The sequence below is a fragment of the Trachypithecus francoisi genome, unplaced genomic scaffold (genome assembly GCF_009764315.1).
Source record: "Trachypithecus francoisi isolate TF-2019V2 unplaced genomic scaffold, Tfra_2.0 Contig01579, whole genome shotgun sequence".
In the NCBI taxonomy this organism is placed as follows: Eukaryota; Metazoa; Chordata; class Mammalia; order Primates; family Cercopithecidae; genus Trachypithecus; species Trachypithecus francoisi.
This window is the reverse complement of record NW_022681442.1, coordinates 13,434,123-13,455,435: the sequence shown is the minus strand read 5'-3', so window position 1 is coordinate 13,455,435 and position 21,313 is coordinate 13,434,123. Positions and strand designations below refer to the sequence as shown.

General features: G+C 35.8%; 1 protein-coding gene across 2 annotated transcripts in view; it reads right to left on the bottom strand.

Annotated features, from left to right (window-relative positions):
* Nucleotides 1-4,641: 4,641 nt before the first annotated feature.
* The window catches only part of RAB11FIP2 (RAB11 family interacting protein 2), a 42,269-nt gene continuing 25,597 nt past the window's right edge, over nucleotides 4,642-21,313 (bottom strand). The window contains exons 5-6 of one of the 2 annotated variants that reach the window (XM_033181561.1): nucleotides 15,118-15,163; nucleotides 4,642-8,977 (exon numbers count right to left, since the gene is read on the bottom strand). In XM_033181561.1, the coding sequence (XP_033037452.1) occupies nucleotides 8,750-8,977; nucleotides 15,118-15,163 (274 nt within the window). In that variant the 3' untranslated portion in view covers nucleotides 4,642-8,749. The remainder of the gene's footprint in view (nucleotides 8,978-15,117; nucleotides 15,164-21,313) is intronic. The other variant, XM_033181564.1, reaches the window with a different exon arrangement.

The window sequence follows — 21,313 nt, the reverse complement described above, 5'->3', positions numbered from 1 at the left end:
ACTATTTCTTTAAAAGAGGTATTTGTCCTGTATGGTCTCTTATAACCTACATTAATCTGAGGTCGACAACTAGTTTCACAGTGAACCAGGCCTACTGTTTCCCTTCTCCATCCAACTCCCAGTTTTCTCTGCCATTTTCCCCCTTATTAATGCCTGTAAATCTAGGAAAGGAGATGAAACTCATTAACCAATTTGTTACTGTTTAGATTATCAGTAGCAAAATTTTGTGGAAGGAGGTTGAAACTATGGGTTCAAATTGAGGATTCCAAATTAGCTTTGGTTTTAATTATCTGTGCTCTCTAGTTTCTTAATACTAGGTTTGTACCATAGGCTAATCTAATGTTTGGCATTGAAGTTTTCATTGAGGGTTTGCATGATTAAAACAAGCAACAAACAAACACAAAAGCAAATCAAACCCAACAACTTTTGCCATGTTTAGATACCTTTGAACTCATTCAGTGTCAATGTTCCAGACATTAGTACACTGAGGAATAAAAACCAATAAAATACTCTCCCTATTGGATGTTCTCTTTCATGCCACTCTTATTTTAAATTACGTTATTTAATTGAATGCATAATGATCTTTTTCTAATCATTTAGGGTTTCTAACATTTGATGCAAGACCTAACAAGACTTTCCAATTTCATTCTAGATCTCCCTAGAAACAAAACCTCAACCCAGTTTTGACTGTGAAAAGAACATAAGCTTTTTAGTAAACAAGTTATTTGATGGGAGGCTGAGGCAGGTGGATCACTTGAGTTCAAGACCAGCCTGGCCAACGTGGTTAAACCCTGCCTCTAGAAAAAATACAAAAATTAGCCAGGCATGGTGGCACAGGCCTGTAATCCCACCTATTTGGGAGGCTGAGGCAAGAGAATCGTTTGAACCCAGGAGGTGGAGGTTGCAGTAAGCCGAGATCGTGCCATCGCACTCCAGCCTGGGCGACAGAGTGAAACTCCATCTCAAAAAAAAAAAAAAAAAAGTATGCATTAAATAAAACCTCGCACCTAAAGTCACAAGTGGGCTTCATTTGTTATCTTAAGGCATATATTTCAGGCATATATTGAAAACTTTATTCTCTCACACTCCCTATGTGGCTGCATTCTGGATTTCCTTTTCTACACTAGTATCTTTTACCTCAGTTTTGGCCTCTGTGAGGTTGAGAAAGATGCCCTCCTTAACCAAACTTTGCATAGTCAAGTCAGACCAATTGGACGACTATTCTGGCACTTTTACATTAAGGCCCATTGTGTATTTATTTCTTCTCAATCACAGTACCAAATCTTATTGCACAAACAAAACATGTATCAATAATCAACAATATTTATCATGTATTTATTCTGCATAGTGCATTGTACTTATGAACATTCTACCTATATGAAGTTTCATCATACATGAGGTTTTTCTTTAAAATATATTCATTAAAAAACTTTAAAAAAATCAGTTTATAAACAAATTGGCAAGGAAAGTTACCTTAAGCCAAAAAAACAAAAAACAAAAAAACCTAAACAGTATTCTCCAAACTACATTAAACTAAGGGGGAAAAAAGTGGACAGGGTCCCTATCTCAATGGTTCCCAAATCTGAATATGCATTTGATCCACCTAGGGAGGGCTTGTGAAAATGACTTTTTGGGTGCTACCCTCAGTGTTTCTGATTCAGTAGGTCTGGGTAGGACCTGAGAATTTGTATTCTAACAAGTTTCCAGGTGATGTCAACATTGCTGCCCTGGGGATGACACTGTGAGCACCAGTGTCAGGGCTGGGATCAAAAAGCATGAGTGAATTTTAAATAGCCGATGTAAAGATTGAACTATGAAATCAGTGGCCATTATATTTTAATCCAAATATGTGTTTTATGCCCAAAAAGTCACATGGAAATTTATTCACTTTCTATTACTGAAAATTGTCATACAATATATGTGATTTGACCTTAACACAGCACAATACACGTGCAGTGATCTTTGGGACACCAGTAATTTTTATACAATTTTTACCAAAAAGGCAAGATCATAAGATATTGAAAAGTCACAACTACCACTAAACAATATGTGACAGATCCCAGGATAACACTTGAAAACGCTTTAAACATTAGAGGCAGTGGCCCTCAGACTGGACCTCAGGTTACCTGCACTGTTCTCTGAAAAGTAACTGTAGCCAGGCTCAGAGACGGGTATACTGGAGAAAGTCTTTTTTAAATTACATTTTTAAAAATTGTGGCAATAACATTTAGCATGAGATCTACACTCTTGACAAATTTTTAAGGGTCTAATACAGTATTGTTAACTACATGCATAATGCTGTTCCGCAGATCTCTAGAATTTACTCATGGTGCTAAGTGAAATTTTATAATCATTGAATAGTTACTCTCTATTTCCTCCCTCAACACCAACCCCCCCATCACCCCTGAGAAAGTCCTGGGTGGGTTGTTCTCAGTTTTACATATCACACACACCCCACATGCTCCTCAGCCAACCCAGTTTTGATTAAACACAAAATCACTTGGGGAGGAAGTAAACAACAACCCTCCTCCAAACTTTTCTTACCATGATGACGATGATGATAACTGATGTTACATCAGAAATACTGACTCACTAAGAAGAGACTGCAGGCTAGGTGTGGTGGCTCATATAATCCCAGCACTTTGGGAGGTTGAGGCGGATGGATCACTTGAGTAAGGAGTTTGAGACCAGCCTGGCCAACATGGTGAAGTCCTGTCTCTACCAAACATACAAAAATTAGCCAGGTGTGGTGGTGAGCACCTGTAATCCCAGCTACTCAGGAGGTTCAGGCAGAAGAATCGCTTGAACCTGGGAAGTGGAAGTTGCAGGGAGCCGAGATAGCCACTGCACTCCAGCCTGGGCGACAAGAGCAAAACTCCGTCTCAAAAAAAAAGAAGAGATTGCAAACTGGTGGCCTTTAAATTTTTTTGGTTAAAAAGAAAATGAGTTAACTGCCATCATTCACATAATCTGTATTATTTTCAGTTTCTCTAGAAAGATCAGGTTTAGCAATCTTGGACTTAAATTCATTTCTGAATGGCCACAATGAGCTGGAGCTGAACAGCTGTTGCTCCTTTTTAATGGAAAAAAATGAGCTCTCCAGATTGCCACTGTCCTTGGTAATCCCTATTCTTTTACACTCCACCTGCCCTATCACCCACTGTACCTATCTGGCTCTGGAAATGTCTGAGTTTTTGCAATTCCTGCACTAAGGGTTGCAGCACAAATGAGAAAGTTTGCTGGGAACTGCACATAACCCCCAGTCTCACTCTCAACACACTTTTCCATCATTTGCCAGAGCATAAGAGAATGTAACACTATCATAGCAATAATCTTTACATTGTTCTAATTTATTTTAAAATATCACACGCAAACTTTGGTACTAACATTAGTGACCAACCATACCATACCTTACATCTGACCACAACACACCACAATTGAAATCCTCTCACAGAGAAATTTGATTTTGTGCTTCCTAGCATAAATTTGGCTTTTTAGTATGCCTCACAAATGACGAAACCACTGAACATTTAAGAATCAAATTTTAGGGTGCGAGGACTGTTTAAGATCAAAATTAAGCACTTTTAGTTTGTGTAATTATAGGTACATAAATACAAAATTAAATAATTCTCATAAGTATTAACTGTATAATCATAAAAATATAAAAGTATGAAGTTGTGGCACGTAAAATTATTTGAGGAAACATGTCAAATGTTGGGCATTTAGGTCACAAGCCCTACATGAAAAATGGTCAACTTAACATACTCATAATAGCTCTCTACTTCCAAATTACTCCAAATATTTTTGTCTCAGCAGAGTAAGGAAAAAGAAACGTGTATGCTGTGGGCAGGTGGAAAGAATAATCTAAAGGAGATGTGCTGGGAGAAGTAGAGGGACAGGTTCAATGGGCCTCCAGAAGGGACTACAATTCCAGAACAGAAAGGTGTTCTGGCCTGCTGAGAAATCCCTTGTGCCAAATATGTATGACTTATGTCTAAGACTACATATGGTTCACATCCCATAATCTAGAATACAACTGCCTAATACACTGCCATAAAAATGTACCCATACATCGGATGGAGAGGCATGTACTTAGACTGTTGTGTTGAGGGGACTGGAAGTGGTGACTGATTAATGACTTCTGGTAGGAGCTGGAGGATAAGAAGTGGTGAGAAATGCTACCGGGTTTACCAACCCTATTCTACTTTCTTCAGTACCACAAAGTGGTACTTTCTTACATTTCCTCTGAAAGCTTGTGTATTCCCTGCCTTACAGGGTTGTTGTGAGAAATAAGTAAAATAAAGCATAAATAGGAAGTACTCGGCATAGACCTTAGCCTATATAACAATACTCATATATCATTTCTACTAAATCGTAAGCTCCATCCCTATGAGGGATGTCTTATATGTAGAGGGCATCCACACACTTGTTGAAGAATGTTCACTTGAACTTAAAAACTATCTTTTGAATGACTTTTCAGAACTATTTTCATAGTAAAATAAGTTTGTAGGTCTTACAGAATATGTGCTACAATACACCAAATAAGAGGCATCCTAGGTAATTATTAAAAGACAAGGAGGACTTATATATAAATCCATTACGGTAACACCATTGTATCTGTAATAAATGTTGACAACCGAATTAAGTTTAAACACTTTAATCAACTATTAGTCAATAATCATATATTATATAAAAATTCTGATTCACGCATCAGATTACATAAATTATACAATTGTCACATTATACAATGCTTACATCCTTTTGAATTTGTACCTGCAAAAATGTATACAAGTTATGAGAGCATTTACTTAAGAAGGTAAGTGTCATACTCTTCAGTTATAAATAATGCTTCTATCTTTCAAATACCTGCTAAATATATGCATTTCTAGATCTGCAGCATTTTTTTGTACCTTAAAACACAAACCATCTGGAAGCTTCGAAGATTAACAGGCCCACATGTATCATTTACTAGACTTCAACTCCACTGTGAGAGTGCATTTTTTGATGGATAAAATAAATGGAATAAAACATCAACTCTAGTTTAATGCTTGAAGAGCTTCTACACCTTTTATTAAATATATGAGAAAATGCTTCATATGCAGATTAATTAGCTAAGGTGCTACCAATTGCATATTAAATACTTCCAATGATTGCATCTGGATTATTAAAGTTCTACATCTGTGCAAATGGGGGCTTTCCATGTGTGCTGACAGACCCTTCTACATACCATCATGGCCCAGCAGCACTGTGATCCTTTCCCTTACTTCAAAGAGACCAAGTGAATGAGCATGCATCATACTTCACTTACACATACACACAAGTGACACCTACCACCTATAAGACATATGAGTATATGAACATCAAAAAAGTTTCAGCTTGATTTACAAATCCAAGGTAGATTTGCTTTTTCTGAAAAGCTACAGAGGAAAATAAAAGATCTAGTGTAACATTTACTGTAGATATATTAGACAACAGTTTTTATTTTTATTTTTTATTTTTAGATTCTCTTTGTTAAAGAATAAGCACCCTTCCGGTGATGGTAGGCAGGGAGGCATGGTGGTGAGGGAGTTGCTGGAGGAGCAACATGAAGAAAGCAAGTCTGTCACTAATGAGCTTAGTTCTACTTAGGTTTCCATTCATGAAACCCTTTTAAATACAAGGCAACATTTTCACAGCTGGAAAATTACAACTAAATCTTGATTTACCGCCAAAAGCAATAGACGTAGTTATGTATAATCTATGGATAATACTACATTCAAGGGACAATGGCAAAACTAGGCTCAATGCAGAACATAGCAGCAAAAAGCAATACTTAAAAAGTTTTTCATGAATGGGTTACATGTTGTTTTATATACAATTCTAAGATATGACCCTGGTATTCAATAAATGAAACTTGAAGCATAAGTGGTAGGAAGGTATGTTCAATATTTTTAAAGCTGAATTTTAGAACTGGTTATAAAATAATACTGCTTTAAAAATAATAGCAGAAATAGTTTAATTATGTAACAGAAGTACGTTAGCTTAAGATAGGCTTGAGATAAATATCAATTCTGTGATTTTAAAAAATCCTCTTGGTGGTAGAAGTGTTTTGGGCATGCACTCTTTTAAGCATAAAAGCAAAAATAAACTCTATAATGTAGTGTACTGTGCATTATTTAATAAGCACATATATTTTATTTCCACTTCTAAGCAACTAACAAAATACATCATTAGAATACCTAAAGTTACGTTTTGGAAAAATAGACTAAGGTGACCTTTTTGGCCTCTTTTTCTACAATGCGACAAATTGAAACTACTTTGCACTTCTGCCCAAACATGGGAAATACTGATATATTTACTTGGGAACTCATTTTTACTTTTTGTTTTTAGTTTATTATTTTGACTGATTATGAAAATATGCAGTGAGTTTACTCTAGATAATGAGTGAAAATTCATAAACATTAGAACAGCAAAGTTTCAGGCAGTGATGAATGTTTTATCAGATCCAGTTTTAAATATAATACTTGTCTCAGATTTAAAGACAAAAATTTTGATTGAGTCATAACCAAATCACTCATGTATGAATAAAGCTAAGCCTCAATAGCTTTTATATAAGAAAATAATCGCTCCTTAAAAATCTATTTCCCCATAAAAAGAAGAGCAGTACTTGAACCATACTTTTAAATGAGCTCTATTTATGTAAAACATATCCCCAATACAAAACTGACATCTTGGTTCACTCTATATATAAACAGCAAATTTGGCCAAAGCATATTATTATAGTATCTGCAGATACTGTCATAATACTGAAAACATAAATTTTGGCATTTTAAGAAGTGTATGAAAAAACTCAATAATGCTACCAGAAAAAAACAAATGCTGAGAATTTTGTAACATTTAGTTAATTAAAAGTGGCACCATGTTAAAAACAAAAACAAAAACAAAAAAGACCAAGACCTCAAATGGGAAAATACCATTCTATACCAGATTTTGAGGGTTATTACAGAATTTTAAGTGGAGAAAAAAACTGATAAAAGCTATTTTTCCTTCTCCATTTCTTAAAGCATTGAATTTTTATGAAAAAAATGTTCATAATTTCAAAATGCATGTTCTTACATTAAAACTGAAATGCAGAAGATACAAATAACAAGGGGTTTAAGTTTACAAATACGAGCTTGGCCAAGTATTCTCTGATTCAAAACACTAAAATAAGCCAAAAAAAAAAAAAAAAAACCCAAACTATTATATCGACTTTTTATTTAACTTTCAACAGAGTCTTAACAGAGGTGAGTATTAGAAAAAAATGCAATTCATGGAAAGATTGGGGAATATGTGAGTCTTCAAATGGAGATGAATTTTTCATTTTAAATTCAGAAGGACACAGATACTCTCAGTGTTTTATAGTATTTCAGACTTTTAAGGCTGAAAAATAAGCAGAAGATTAGCAATATTTTTATAACATTGCTTTTCAATTTAAGTATCAGAAAAAAACTGCACAAATCATACAAAAATAATCCATGGAAGAAATCAACATTTTGGGGGACTGGACTTTAAAACAGAAAACAATTTTATAATAAATCAATTCTTAAAGGGTGGATATGGAGTAATGCATAATGCCACGCTAGTAAAGGTCTATTCTAAAAACTCACTCTTCCTTTAGTAAGTCTTATTTTGGTTCAAGACCCAAAGGCAACCATCTATTCTATTATTTATGTAACCTGAAACCAAGCCTAATTCTTCCTTCCTGGAATCTGCCTGCTTCTTTGGGTTATCAGACACATGAGGCAATCACATACTTCCCACAATTATTTTCAGATATAACTTTATAATATTTGCTTTGTTAGTGATTTAAAGGCATGCAGAATTTCAACAAAACAAGCTATATTAGCTTATCTTCTGCTTGTACCTTAAACTCAAATGTTAAAGATAATTAATTCAAAGAAATTCATGCTGTTGTGAAGTTCATGAAGTCTCCTAAAATTTGTCATTCTTTAAAAAAAAGGACTTGAAAGCATTACTTTTGGGAAAAGAGAGAAACTTTGATGCTAGAATAATATATAGCAGCTCACTTTGAAACCAAGTCCATGTAGTCAAGGGTGACTTGAAGCAGCTTCTCTCTAACACACCGTGACAGTAGGAACGATGACTTGTCTTGCATCAATAGAGCACACACATTTTCCAATCAAGAAATTGGTAGCCTAACTTTAGAGGCAATCAGTTTTTTCTAAATGTTCTAAAAACACAGGTATATGAGGTATATGCCTATGTTTTATATACAAGATACATGAATATATATTCATGTACATATGTGTATATAAAATATAAACTGTTTTTTTCAGTAGTGTTTATAATGAGCAGTATTCCTGAAGCTAAATATTTCTACAAACTGATTTCTGAGAAACCAGCCACAGTATCGATTCTGCTTTATGAAAAATCTATTCCTGAGGAACAACTCACGTACTTCTTAAGATATTTCTGGGCCTATGGCAGATCAGTGGGTCAGTACCAGCACCTGAGTGAATCCTAAGGAACCACTTATTCATTGAGAATCTGGCCCATTTTCAACTTAAACGTTTAAATTATTTAGCTTGCTTCAAAGGTCACTCTTGATAGTCCCTGCTAATATTTACAGGTAAAACTATTCTTCACAATAAAGGAGAATATGTAATGAAACCTGATAGTGTAGTCTCTTTCAGTAACAAGTTTTTCCTTCCTTCCTTCTTTCTTTCTCTCTCTTTGTCCAATTATCAACACAATACAATTGGCTTTATTAACTGTTAGAGAATTTGCCAGCTTTCCTGGATGGTTCATATGGCACTCTGAGAATACTGGGCGTTTCTTCCATTACCCTTACAAGGAGGTTGTCGATGTAGTCCTCGAGTTCTCGGATGTGGGTGTCCTTCCTCCTAAGGAGTTCTTTGTGTTTCACCAGCTCTTGTAGAACCTCTTCATAGGTCAGACTACGATACCCTGCAGTGGCATCAAAGGGGTTGCTGTCCTAGAACAAGATAAAGACTGTCACTTCCATAGATATAACATCTGGGACAAACATTAAGAATTATCCAGAACTTCGACTTTTTGTTTTTCAAACCCTGATGAAGATTTTCGCTAGCCTTGCTTAGAGTGAATGTGACAGTTCACAAATTGGCTAGCCAGTCCTGAGGCAAGAACTAAGGCAGATGCACCAAAGTTTTTTTTTTTTTTTTTTTTTGAGACGGAGTCTCGCTCTGTCGCCCAGGCTGGAGTGCAGTGGCCGGATCTCAGCTCACTGCAAGCTCCGCCTCCCGGGTTTACGCCATTCTCTCACCTCAGCCTCCCGAGTAGCTGGGACTACAGGCGCCCGCCATCTCGCCCGGCTAATTTTTTGTGTTTTTTTAGTAGAGACGGGGTTTCACCGTGTTAGCCAGGATGGTCTCGATCTCCTGACCTCGTGATCCGCCCGTCTCGGCCTCCCAAAGTGCTGGGATTACAGGCTTGAGCCATCGCGCCCGGCCCCAAAGTTTTGACTACAACTCGAAATCCTAAAACCCTTTCTAACATTGTGGGCAATTTCCTAATATCTGAGACTGGCTATATCATGTAAGATTAAGTTAAGAGATGAAATGTTTTATAATAAATACAACTAAAATAGATGAAAACTAAAGATTTCTGAAAGTCAACTCAGAGGAACTATAAGATGCAACTGAAAACTACACACTTGGACATGCGTCCTTATGAAACTGCTTCCACTGAACTGTGATTTAATGTTACATGTTTGGCTTCTTAGTGAAGATGGTTACAGCAAAAATCTTTTCCAATTTGCTATGAAAATGGAAGCACTCGGAATTAAATCAAAGATTATCCTTATAGGAAGCCCCATGGGAGTAACATCTGTTTTAATTTAGAAATAGGCAGAACTTTTCCTCCCCTGAGTAAATGGTCTATTTCTTTCCCCTAGTAATAATATCTAGTTTATCTTCTTTCCCTTTTTGACCCTGGTTATCAGGAAACTCAAGAGTTCAACCATATTAATACTATGGTTAGTATATTTGCATTCTCTCCCATTTCACCTATTTATTTAACTTTATTCTATTGACAAAAATTCCTTTTAGGCAAAGGCATAAATATAACCAAAAAAATTTTTTTAAAGATACTTACTAATTCACTGCTATTACAAAGCATTCTAATATTAATGTTATATCAAAAGTGAAAGAAAAATATCTCAGGAATTTAATCAAGGCCCTGTAACAAATCACCTTTTATTAACAGTGTATAGCATTAAGAGTTTTCATTCTGTAAAACATAATGCCCAATTACAACTAAGCAATTTTTTATTCTTTTTAAATCATAGTTCTCTCACTAAGCCCAACAATTTAAAATGATTTTCATCACTATCTTTTAAAACATTTCCATTTGGCTTTGAGGAAACTTGACTAAAATATTGAGGAAATTGGTTTTCTTGCTCTTAAGGAATACTATCTATTCAGTGGAGGATGGGGAATGGGGACTGGTGAATGCAGAATGACCTCGCCCGCCATAAGAATTAAACTTGTCTTTCCCTGTTTTCAGGATCTACTTTAATAGTGCTATATGTTTGGGGGTGTTCACTGGTAAAGCCAAAGTTTAACTTTTCACTGGCCCTCCCTACTTCCCCAGCCTCTCAGCCCAAGGAACCAGGACTTTACCAGACCAGAAAAAGAGAAGCTAGAGTACAGATACCAATTTGATGCTTGGGTCACTGAAGCACACCCCCTTCTCCAGGATAAGTGAATACATTCAGGACTGAAAAACTTTTCCAGTTTCACAGAATCTCTCAGGCTTTGTGGAGAAGATACAGCTTGCACTAGGCCTTCAAGATTTTGTAGGCAGAAATGCCTAATGGGACATTTCAAGCAGTGAGCTCTGCTTGTTCAAAGAAGGAAACAAGGCTCAAGGCATAGTGGCCAATAACAGGTAATCCAATAACAGGTACTCTGTAGAGAATGGCTGGAAAATACTGTACAGGACAGGGAGCAGAGAAGGGCTGAAATGGTAGGTTTGAAATAGACCACCAAGGATGCTGAACGGTAGTATAAACCATTTTTAGACTTTTGCTATGGAAAATAGGAAGCCACTGAAGGTTTCTAAACAGAGAAAGGATATGATTAAAGCTATGTTCCAGGAAAAGTAAAATGGCAACAGTGGAATCATTTGGAGGGGCTAAGATTAGTTATAGGGCTACTGAAATATGAAAGACCAGAGTTAGTAAGAATGAAACGAAAGGATATTAAAGGGAAGTGAGCTTAAATTCTATAAAATATGTCTAAAACAATTTAGTTTATTTTAGCATTAGAAACTGGAAACAGATGTAAGTTTCAGTTATATTTCCTTCATCCCTAAAAACATTTCAAATGTTGTTCTAAAACCATTAAAGGACAATTCTAGAGACAAGTGTTTTACTTCACTCTCCTCTCTCAGATCAATTAATCTTTTATAAGTCTACACACACACACACACACACACACACTCGCTCTCTCTCTCACGTATGTAGTTACTAGTTTAATTGGTCATGAGATATAGTTTAGAGATACATAAACATTAATTACATTCTTATAAAATATTATGTTAAGCAGTTTTCTACAGTAAAGACAAGATACAGTATAGAGTTCAGTATACTTTTGAAATTTCTTAAAAATAAGCTAAAGTTTCTTACTTCAACCCAAGTAATTCTGCATAAATTTGAGAGAGAAAGCAACCTGGGTCTCATTTTCCTTATCTGACAGATGAGATGTTCTCCACGGTCCCTTTCAAATCTAAAATTGTCTGGTATACCAAGTAATTTTTCTAAATAACACTTTAAAAACTAATAAAGCCTAATGTGATTTCACTTTTCTAATAAAACATTTACTGAGAAATTCATGTTCTTATGAGAATTGCAGGGATTAATGAAAGGAAGCTAAATGGGATTCATTACTGATTAGTTGACTGCTTTATGCTTTTTCTTTATTTAACATAATAAAAGCATCTATTCAAGTCTCTCTAATCTTCATAAAATTATACATATATAAACTGATTTCTCCAAACTAATTAAGCAATGAAATAGTTAAAAAAAATAATGTGCACTGTTATATTTAAGACTATTACCAGTTAATGTAGTTAAAAATCTTTTGTAACATTTCTCTAAAGACACTGAAGATGAAAGATGTGTCAAAAATTTGTGTTTTGACATAAATTAATGCCATGATATAAATTAATAGTTAAATCTTTCAAAATAATCAATTATCATTTCAGACTACTGGTCATACTTTATAGCCATACTCTAGAATATATATTATTTTTTTTTTCCTTAAAACAATCTAACATTAATGTGTAGACAGATTTCTTGGAAATACACTTCTGGCCTTTTCAATAAATTTTCCGTTTGTCCTTTTATGTGAAAACTTTACCCCAAATTTTAGCATCAAGTTTCTAGGCAGGAAAACATCTTAGAAACACATGTACTATGAACTATATTCTGGAAAAGAATATAAAATAATTGAAAACAGTTTCATGCTGAGTTCCATATTTTATCCTATATTTGAATGTAAACCTTCTAATTTTAGGCGTAAGATTCTTAAACTGACTGATATAATTCACACACACACACATATATATTTGTTTGTCGATATAACTCCAAATAAAATGATTAATATAAACAATAGAAAATTAAAATATATGCTCTACAAAAATTATTTTTTTAAAGAGGAAAACTCTCAGGTAAATATAAAAATTATTTTTTCAAAATATACGTTTTATTATTCTTGCAAAAACTGACAAAATTCAAAACTCTCTAAGCTGGCAAAGACCAAACGCAACTTAAAATGGTTACTCCAAAGTGCTCAATATTTTTTCTCACAGCACACTCTATACAGACAGCACTTACGTTTTTAAGATGTTTTCTTATTCTGAAATTTAATGTAAATTTTTCTTCTCTCTTCCCCTTTTACAACCAACTCTTTCTCTTTTCCACCCTACCTCTATTAAAAATGTCTATATGCAGACATAAGAAGATGTGGCGTGGTAAGAGAATATTGGAATTACTACATGAAGTTTTCTAACCCAGAATTTTAAATAATACAGTTGTGCATAAGATTTTGAGAACTGCTAGTGATCTATTTTTGCTTTACACATACTAGCCTTTTACACTAGGAAATGTACATTTTTTACAATATTTAAATTTAAACAAAAGCAAATTATCAGGACTCAAAATAACTGAAGATTTAAAGAAAGGTTGTCCTGGTAACCAAATATTGGTGGGGTACTAACTGACATCCAAGGCAACTGGAGGAGAGGGAGAGAAAAAAGTGAAGGCTTGGCATTCTCTGATCATCTCATTATTGTTCTAATGAGGAACTTTGCTCTGGGAATATCATCTCAGCTACTTTCACATCTTTTGTCCTACTCCCTTCATCTCCCTTTCAGTTCTTAATTAGGCCTTAAAGAGCTCACACTGCCCTTTCAACTGGCTACTGCTCCTGTTTAAACACTGTGCTTTCACAGACAGGTGTTGGCACTAGCATATAAGACATACAAACTTAATTACAAAATACTATGTCCAGAGGGAGAAAAAATAACTTGGTGGACGGCTATTATTGGAGAACTTAATGTAAATTACTTCAAACATCTTATAATCTTCAACATAAAAATTGTTCGAATGCTTTTCTTCAACCATGATCAGTATGAAGATGTGCTTCCTCCTCTTAATTGTATCTTGCAGTAAATTAACAACACCTAGTAATCCTTTAACTGTCATTTAGAATAGTTAGTATTCCAGAGAAAAATAATCACACATCAAGGATTCTTTTATCACCTTTAAATCCTTTAACTAAAACAATTTTCACATTTTATTTCTTTAAAGAATTCTAAGGATGCTTTTATAGCAATAAATTACAAGATTTGGAAAAGTACATTTACAAGCAAGCAATCGAAATTGTAATTAAGGTTACTTAATAAACAATAGCTACACATTAAATTGATTTTTTTGATGTTGCATTTTGTTTGAGATTAAGTAACCGCCTGATAGAATTCATTTTACTATCTGATCAAAGGCTGACTTCATATTTTCTCACATTTCTCACCAGACTGCCATATTATAAAGACTTGAGAATTTATAAAACATCAAAACTTACGAATCACTTAAATAAAACAGCAAAAATACAGTACAAAGTCCTGTGCTTCTATAACAGTTTCCACAATTTTAAAGATAAACACCTGCATTTAGAATGGTTTAGAAAATAAACCCTAAACCCACCTGAGCTTCTTCTAGCCATATCACATCCTAAAAAATAGTAATAGGTGATATGGGATTGCCTAAAAAAATTCTTACTATACATCTGGATCACACATATCAAGGACAGATGGTTGAAACAGCAACCACCAGTTTCTTGGAATAAAGGCTCTATTTCTGTTACTCAGTGAGAATTTAGTTTTCTACCAAGAACATTTGCCCATATTTTGGTAAAGTAATTTATTCTCTACGTTTAATATAGTTAGAATTGGCTGCAGATGCAATGGAACTCTGAACAGAGATTAAATACTGGACTTCAAATACTACAATAAAGTTCAGATGATCTGAATAATCCTCGCAAAATACGTGAGTTGATTTAGATGGTCGCTACCAATCCTGTTAACATATTTGGTTTTGTTCTGATGAGAAAGATAAGTGTCTTAAAGTATTTGTTCTTTCAAATACTTTCCTGGTTATCTGGCTATCCTGCCAGGATGCTTTTCTATTGTTGAATGTTAACAAGTAGCTTTATTCTTTCTTCAATCCTTGTCCCAACAACAACAAAAAATAGTCTTTTCTACATGCTCTTATTTCATAACTGCAAATTTGACCCTAACATACAGCTTGCATACTAATTTCAAAACAGTCTGTACACAAAATATGTATATTCTAAATTGGCTTCAATTATAACCAATTTTGCTTGAACTTTAATAGATCATACGAGTCACACTCTATTGTATATTAAAGGCAAAGATTATATTTTACTTTCTTTCTCCTAAAATTACTATGCTAAGCTACAATTCTTAAGGTAAGTGAGGCAGAAGGCAAGAAGACAAAGGCATTTTTAGAAATGTGTGCCAGATAAAAAGACCGGCTTGTTCTTTGACAACCTTCTCACCCCTTCAGCAACTTACCGGGATTTTCCTGAGGTCTTCATTGCTTGTTGGACTCATATGAAAACTAATAAAACACAAACAAATGTTAAAAGTGTCATAACTCACGTGGGAGGAAACACAAAAATAGAAAAATTTTAACCTAGATTGTAATACAAATTTCTAAAGCCCTACATTATTCAGATGAGTGAAATTTAATCCAAGAAGTAGAAAAAAATCCAGTATTTCCCCAACATTCTTAAAGCATCAGTACAATTTTAAACTTTGAAGGAAAACTTTTTAGTTATCAGAACTGAAGAATGAAATATGAAGTTTTTAAACATTTTTAAACACAGCACTTTTATCCAGCAAGATATTTTGTAAAACTAATTTGTGTAACAGATTTCCATTATATTTACACACAGTCACTCACCTTAGGCCCTCTGATATAAAACTAGGAAGAATTAAGTAAATGTAGGTTGGAAAGATTATAGAATAAAAGAGTGAAAGCAATCTGTTTAAAAATGCCAAAAGTGTTAGAAAACTCAGCTTTCAAACATAACCCTATCAATAAGAAAAAATTCAGAATTGTGGGAAACATTTATCTCGTTAATGCAATTTCTAAGTAGCTAGTCTTGAAAATTTAAATACTGAAATGAATCAAAACAACACAGATTTCTTCCACACAGAGAAGAAAACATCACAGCTGAATGCTATAACTATTTTCTTCTTTGAAACATGTCCATTAGATGGGACTGCAACCAAAAAGACGCTAAACTTCAAAGCCATCTGACGAGTAAATATTTCATCGGTGCTATTCAAGTTTAATTTTTACCCAGCACTTAAAGGTATTAGCCTTTAAAACCTTCACAAAGCATTAGTGTCCTAGGAACCTTTTTATTCCACACACAAAACAACAACTGTAAAATATGTATGTTTTCATTATCTGTCCCTTGACAGTAAAATAACTGGGATCCTTTGAAGATTTAAGAAATTTACTTTTAAAACTTTTGATTGTATGACAAAAAGTCTGGACACTGGATATAATGTTGGTAAAGTATCTATAATTATATGTACAAATCCTACGCTCTAAGATGCACAGGGCACACATGTATGTACAACCACCTCCAGAGAGTTTCCCATGTAACCAAGATTTCATTGGCTATGACTAAGATTTGAAGTACTAGCTTCCAGAAGCGATTGCTCGCCTTTTCTAACTAGAACTCCTGTGGATAAATTTAGTATTTCAGCAGAGCTCGGTTGCATGTAGAGAGAGTGAAACATGTTTTAAAAACCTACAATGCACCAGTTAAAGGCCTGTGTGGCTGGCACATTTTCTCAACATCTTTATGGTGTTCTGCATGGTCCTGGACTCAAGTCACTATACCAGCAAAGCATCAAGAGCCCACAAAGAAGTGGCTTAAAAGACAAAAACCAAATCCAGAAAAGCATTCTCACACAGTCCACCTTAGCCTAGAGTGCCATGGTAGCAGCTGCTAACACATGTGGTTTCCATCTTCTCTGATTTTCAATCCAAGGTAGCCAACAGGGGGTCCAGTGGGATTCATCTCTCCTACCCCGTTATCTCACAGCATGTTTTCTAATATGTCAAGAAACACATTCTGCTACATCTCCCATCTGACTGGGATAGTCTAAAAACAAAATGATTTACACTCAGGCCCAACAGCATACAAGGTGCTTGCAAGCAGAGAAGTGACTGGAGCCAGGTGGTGTGAATTCAAATCCTGTTTCTGCCCTGTGACCTTGAGCAAGTTACTTAACTTTGATTGTGTCTTGGTTCCCTCATCTGTAAAATGGAGATGGCAACAGTATCTACCACATAAGACTCCTGTGAATATTCAATGAGTTAACAACATGGAAAACACTTAGCACTGTGACTACCAGATAGAACATTATTTTATTTCATAAATAAAATAATGAAATAAAATAATTATTTCATAAACATTTACACAGCACTTAATGTGTGCCAGACACTGTTCTAAGCACTTTACCAAAATTAACTCATTTAATCTTTTTTTTTTTTTTTTGAGACGGAGTCTTGCTCTGTCGCCCAGGCTGGAGTGCAGTGGCGGGATCTCAGCTCACTGCAACCTCCGCCTCCCGGGTTCACGTCATTCTCCCGCCTCAGCCTCCTGAGTAGCTGGGACCACAGGCGCCCGCCACCTCGCCCGGCTAATTTTTTGTATTTTTAGTAGAGACAGGGTTTCGTCGTGTTAGCCAGGATGGTCTCGATCTCCTGACCTCGTGATCCGCCCGTCTCGGCCTCCCAAAGTGCTGGGATTACAGGCTTGAGCCACCGCGCCCGGCCAACTCATTTAATCTTTATGATCCTTACGGTAGTCTTACGGTCCAGTATCTACCACATCTTCATTTTAAAGATAAGGAAACAAGTCACAGAGAGGTTAGGTAACTTGCGTGTGGTCATTCTATCAGCAGCTGGTGGAGCTGTCTGGGCTCTTGACTCTGTCCTCCTATGACACACAGCCCTAGCCCCATTCCCTGTATATAGATTTACTTAGTGAGCACTGGCTGCACTGCAGAAGCCCTGAATATATAGGCCACATAGATGAATCAGAGAACAACAATGTTGCATTTTGAGAAGGCACATGGTAGAGATGTACTTGTGGGAGGTGGGGGAGAGCACTCTGGATAATTAAATTTTTAGACCTCATAGAGAAATGAAATGTTCTATCACAGCAATTAGTCAAGGAATGCCTAATTCATGGAAAAAGCAGGATTTAAAATGACATGAAGGATATGTTTGGCAGGCTAGACAAGGAGGGCTCTGCAAACATATGGCATGGCCTGGGGCTGTCAGACGGTAGCGTCGCTGCAGGACACAGAGTAGACTGGCAGCGAGGCAGCAGGGTCAGCAGGAGCCCATAAAGGTTCTGATGACGCGTTCCTCAGGCCCAATCTGTAGAGCAGGAGGTAATCTTTGGACAATGTTAATCTTTTCTTGTAAATATTTAAACATTTTATATTTGGTGGCATAATCCATCCCATTGCATCCTTGAGACTGAACAGTATTATGACTATATAAATTTCAGTATATGTCTCAGGAAGAAATCAGTGAACCAAGAAACAGAAATATCAGTATTATATTTATTGCAATAAGGGTTTATAAGGAACAACATTTAGGACAAAGATTTTATGAAAATCACAAAACTAATGATATGTAGTAGCCAACCACAGCTTATAAAACTAAAATGTAACTCAATGGCCGCTCAAAAATGCCTGAGAATTCCCAAGAATGCTGAAAAAGTCACAACTCTAAGGGGAAGGGTTTGCAATGCGGCAAGCCCGGCTACTTCTCATTCTACCTGAGTGATCTGAGCCACTCTCTCCAGCTCCCTACAGAGCAGATCTGAGTGAGAGGCTCTTGTACCGGGTATTGTCTGAAGTCTAAAGGCAGAACCCCTCCCTTGTGGTCTGCTTTATATCACACAGTGACGTGTCAAACACTTGACGAACACAGTCATTCATGGCTGCCTTTTTTGATCTGTCCTTAAGGGGGAAGAAAGAGTTAACTGAACTGGATTGAATTAGCTTGGTGAAAAATAAAATGTCTCTATTTATTGAAGTGTGGCACCAATTTGTGATATCTTTCTCTTTGGACTGCCGTCCTCATGTCAGACAAGATATTGAATAATCCGGTCTGACTGCTCAGCCGAGCTGCTGACAGGTTAAGGAAAATGGTGTTTTTAATCAGGTGCAAAATAAACCTAGACACATTCACATTTAAAAAGGAGTCTTTGTAAAATGAAACTACAGAATTTAAACATTTTAAATTAGTATTTTAAAAGTTGTTTTACATAAAATGATCTACCTTAACATTCTGAAGTTTTTACGCAAAAGCATCAATAGTTTTACTTTGTGATATTTCCAAATATTAAAGAATTTTCCCTAGTAAACTCTAATTCTAAAATTTGAAATGTTTTCAAATATTTCTAGGAATCACTAGTATCTCTTCTACAATATCACTTGTTAATTTACCTCAAAGTTAAAATAAATAAGTAAAGAGATAAGAAGTAAATCAGCGAGGACTTGAAACTGTCCTTTAATTTGTGCTATGGACTAATCTTCTATATATCAGCCAGAAAATAACCGAATCATTAGAGCAAAAAACCTGATCACCGCAGTAATCACTATGGCATTTGGCAGTGATCAAAGTGGGTTTTTTTGGTTGGTTTGTTTCTCTTTCTTAAACATATATCTTCTTTTGGAACAAGAATACCTAAGGAGGAGAAACTATTCAGAGTAAAAAGTGTACAGTGCTTGCAAAGATTAAAAAAAAAAAATCCTACGTTAAGAACAAAGATCTATTAAAACTGGTTAACAGTGCTTTTATAAGACAATGCAAACTGTAAATTCCTGGTTCTAGGATTTTAAATCTTTCAATGAGAAGTCACATAACAACAAGCTCTTTGGAGGGCATTTAAAAATAAGTTATTTTTAGAGTATTTTAGAGTACTATTACACCTTCCACAATAGCTCTTTCCAAACCCCGTTACTGCTGGAATTATAAAGCAAAGTCCATTTTGGTCTACACATTGACTCATTTTGTACTTAAGAAGTGAATTCAAATTAAATGTGAAATCCAGGAGGTGTGCCACCTGGCTGGGAGGTGGGAAGAGGCGGAAGAGGGAAGAGGCAGGACAGGAGTAACTTTCTCAAACGCCAGTCAACTCCTTATTGTGTATGGGAAATAAGTATAACTTCAAACTATCACAGAAGAACTGACATTAATTATTTTCAAAGGAGTGTGTCCTACTGATCTTGTTTAACCGAGTGGGCTCTAGAGACTTGGGGCTTCACTTTCATGACAAAGGTATATCCTGAGAACTGTGACATAATGTAACAAAAATCTTCAGTGAGTCTAAAAGGAGGAAGAGAGAAACACCCCGTGTATTTCATCAATAATGAAGCATAGAATAACATCCTAAAAGCAACTGTACTTATTGGACTTTAACCATAGTACCTTTCTGAGCACTTTGTATGTTAACTCACTTAATCCTTGTAACAATCCTATGATGTGAGTGCTCTATTTATCTTCATTTACCGATGAGGAAATGGGCACAGAGATGGTAAGGCGCTTATCCAAGGTAACATAGTTAGTAAGCCGCCGAGTTAGGACACAAGAAAGGCAGCCCCACCCCACGGTCCAAGCTCTTTAGGCATAAGCTCTACTTCTTCCACAGAGCTGCTCTAAACTGTCAGTTCTACTGTGAGCTCACTGCTGGCTGGTTTCGAGGAGTCCAGTACAATTTCACGAGGCTTCTTCCAATCAGAAATAATGATTCAGAAAAGTCTTAGATTTAGTCTAAAAGAGACAGAATAATGGCTGAAATGCAACAGGTTTGGAAATATCTGTGCTCTTGATTTTCTGTTTACCCCTCCTGCTCCACTCTGCCTCTCCCTGCACCCCAGGACACTGACCTCTGGAGACTATATCACCTGGGCTGGCCCACTGGCTTATTATGTTCTGCCACTGGGAGGCACCTCCAAGAGGTTGGAGCACTGAAAGCATAGGAGGTAGGGTATTTACTCCCCTTCCCCCAGCCCCATCCCACCACTGCCCCCCTCCCTCCCTGCTGGGCTGCAATAGCATCTCTACCTACAGCCACAGCTGCAGCTAAGCATGCAGTGCTGGTCCCTGGTGCTGTACCATCCCTTCTTGATGTCCTTAACCCTGCCGACACCTTCTCCACTAAACTTTCCTCAGATATTTGTTTTGAGTGTGTCATTTGTTTCCTATTAGGATTCTTAACTGATACATGAATATAAAATAAATGCCATAAGCCATTCACTTAATAATTTAAAATAATTAAGGACAAAGGTTTGTTCTATTTCTCTTAGAAAAGAACTAAAGAAAAATAATTACTTCAATTTCTGACATGCTCCACAACTACTTATTTTAACATTTTTTTTTCAAAATATGCATAGCCTCTTCTTACTTTGTAAATAATTCACTGCTAGCCTCCCCTCCCCGCCCCCTCCAACACACACAAACTCCTAGCCTTCATTTAACAATATGCTTTTCATATTCACAGAGCTAGAGTACTTATGTTCAAAATTATTTTCCATTTAGGATTGCATTTTTAAAGATTCATTGCTCCTGCAGTAAGTAAAATGGTATAATTACTTCAAGTGACTTGGATTTGAATAATACCATCTCACACTTACATATTGTCTTACAATTTATAACACACTTTCA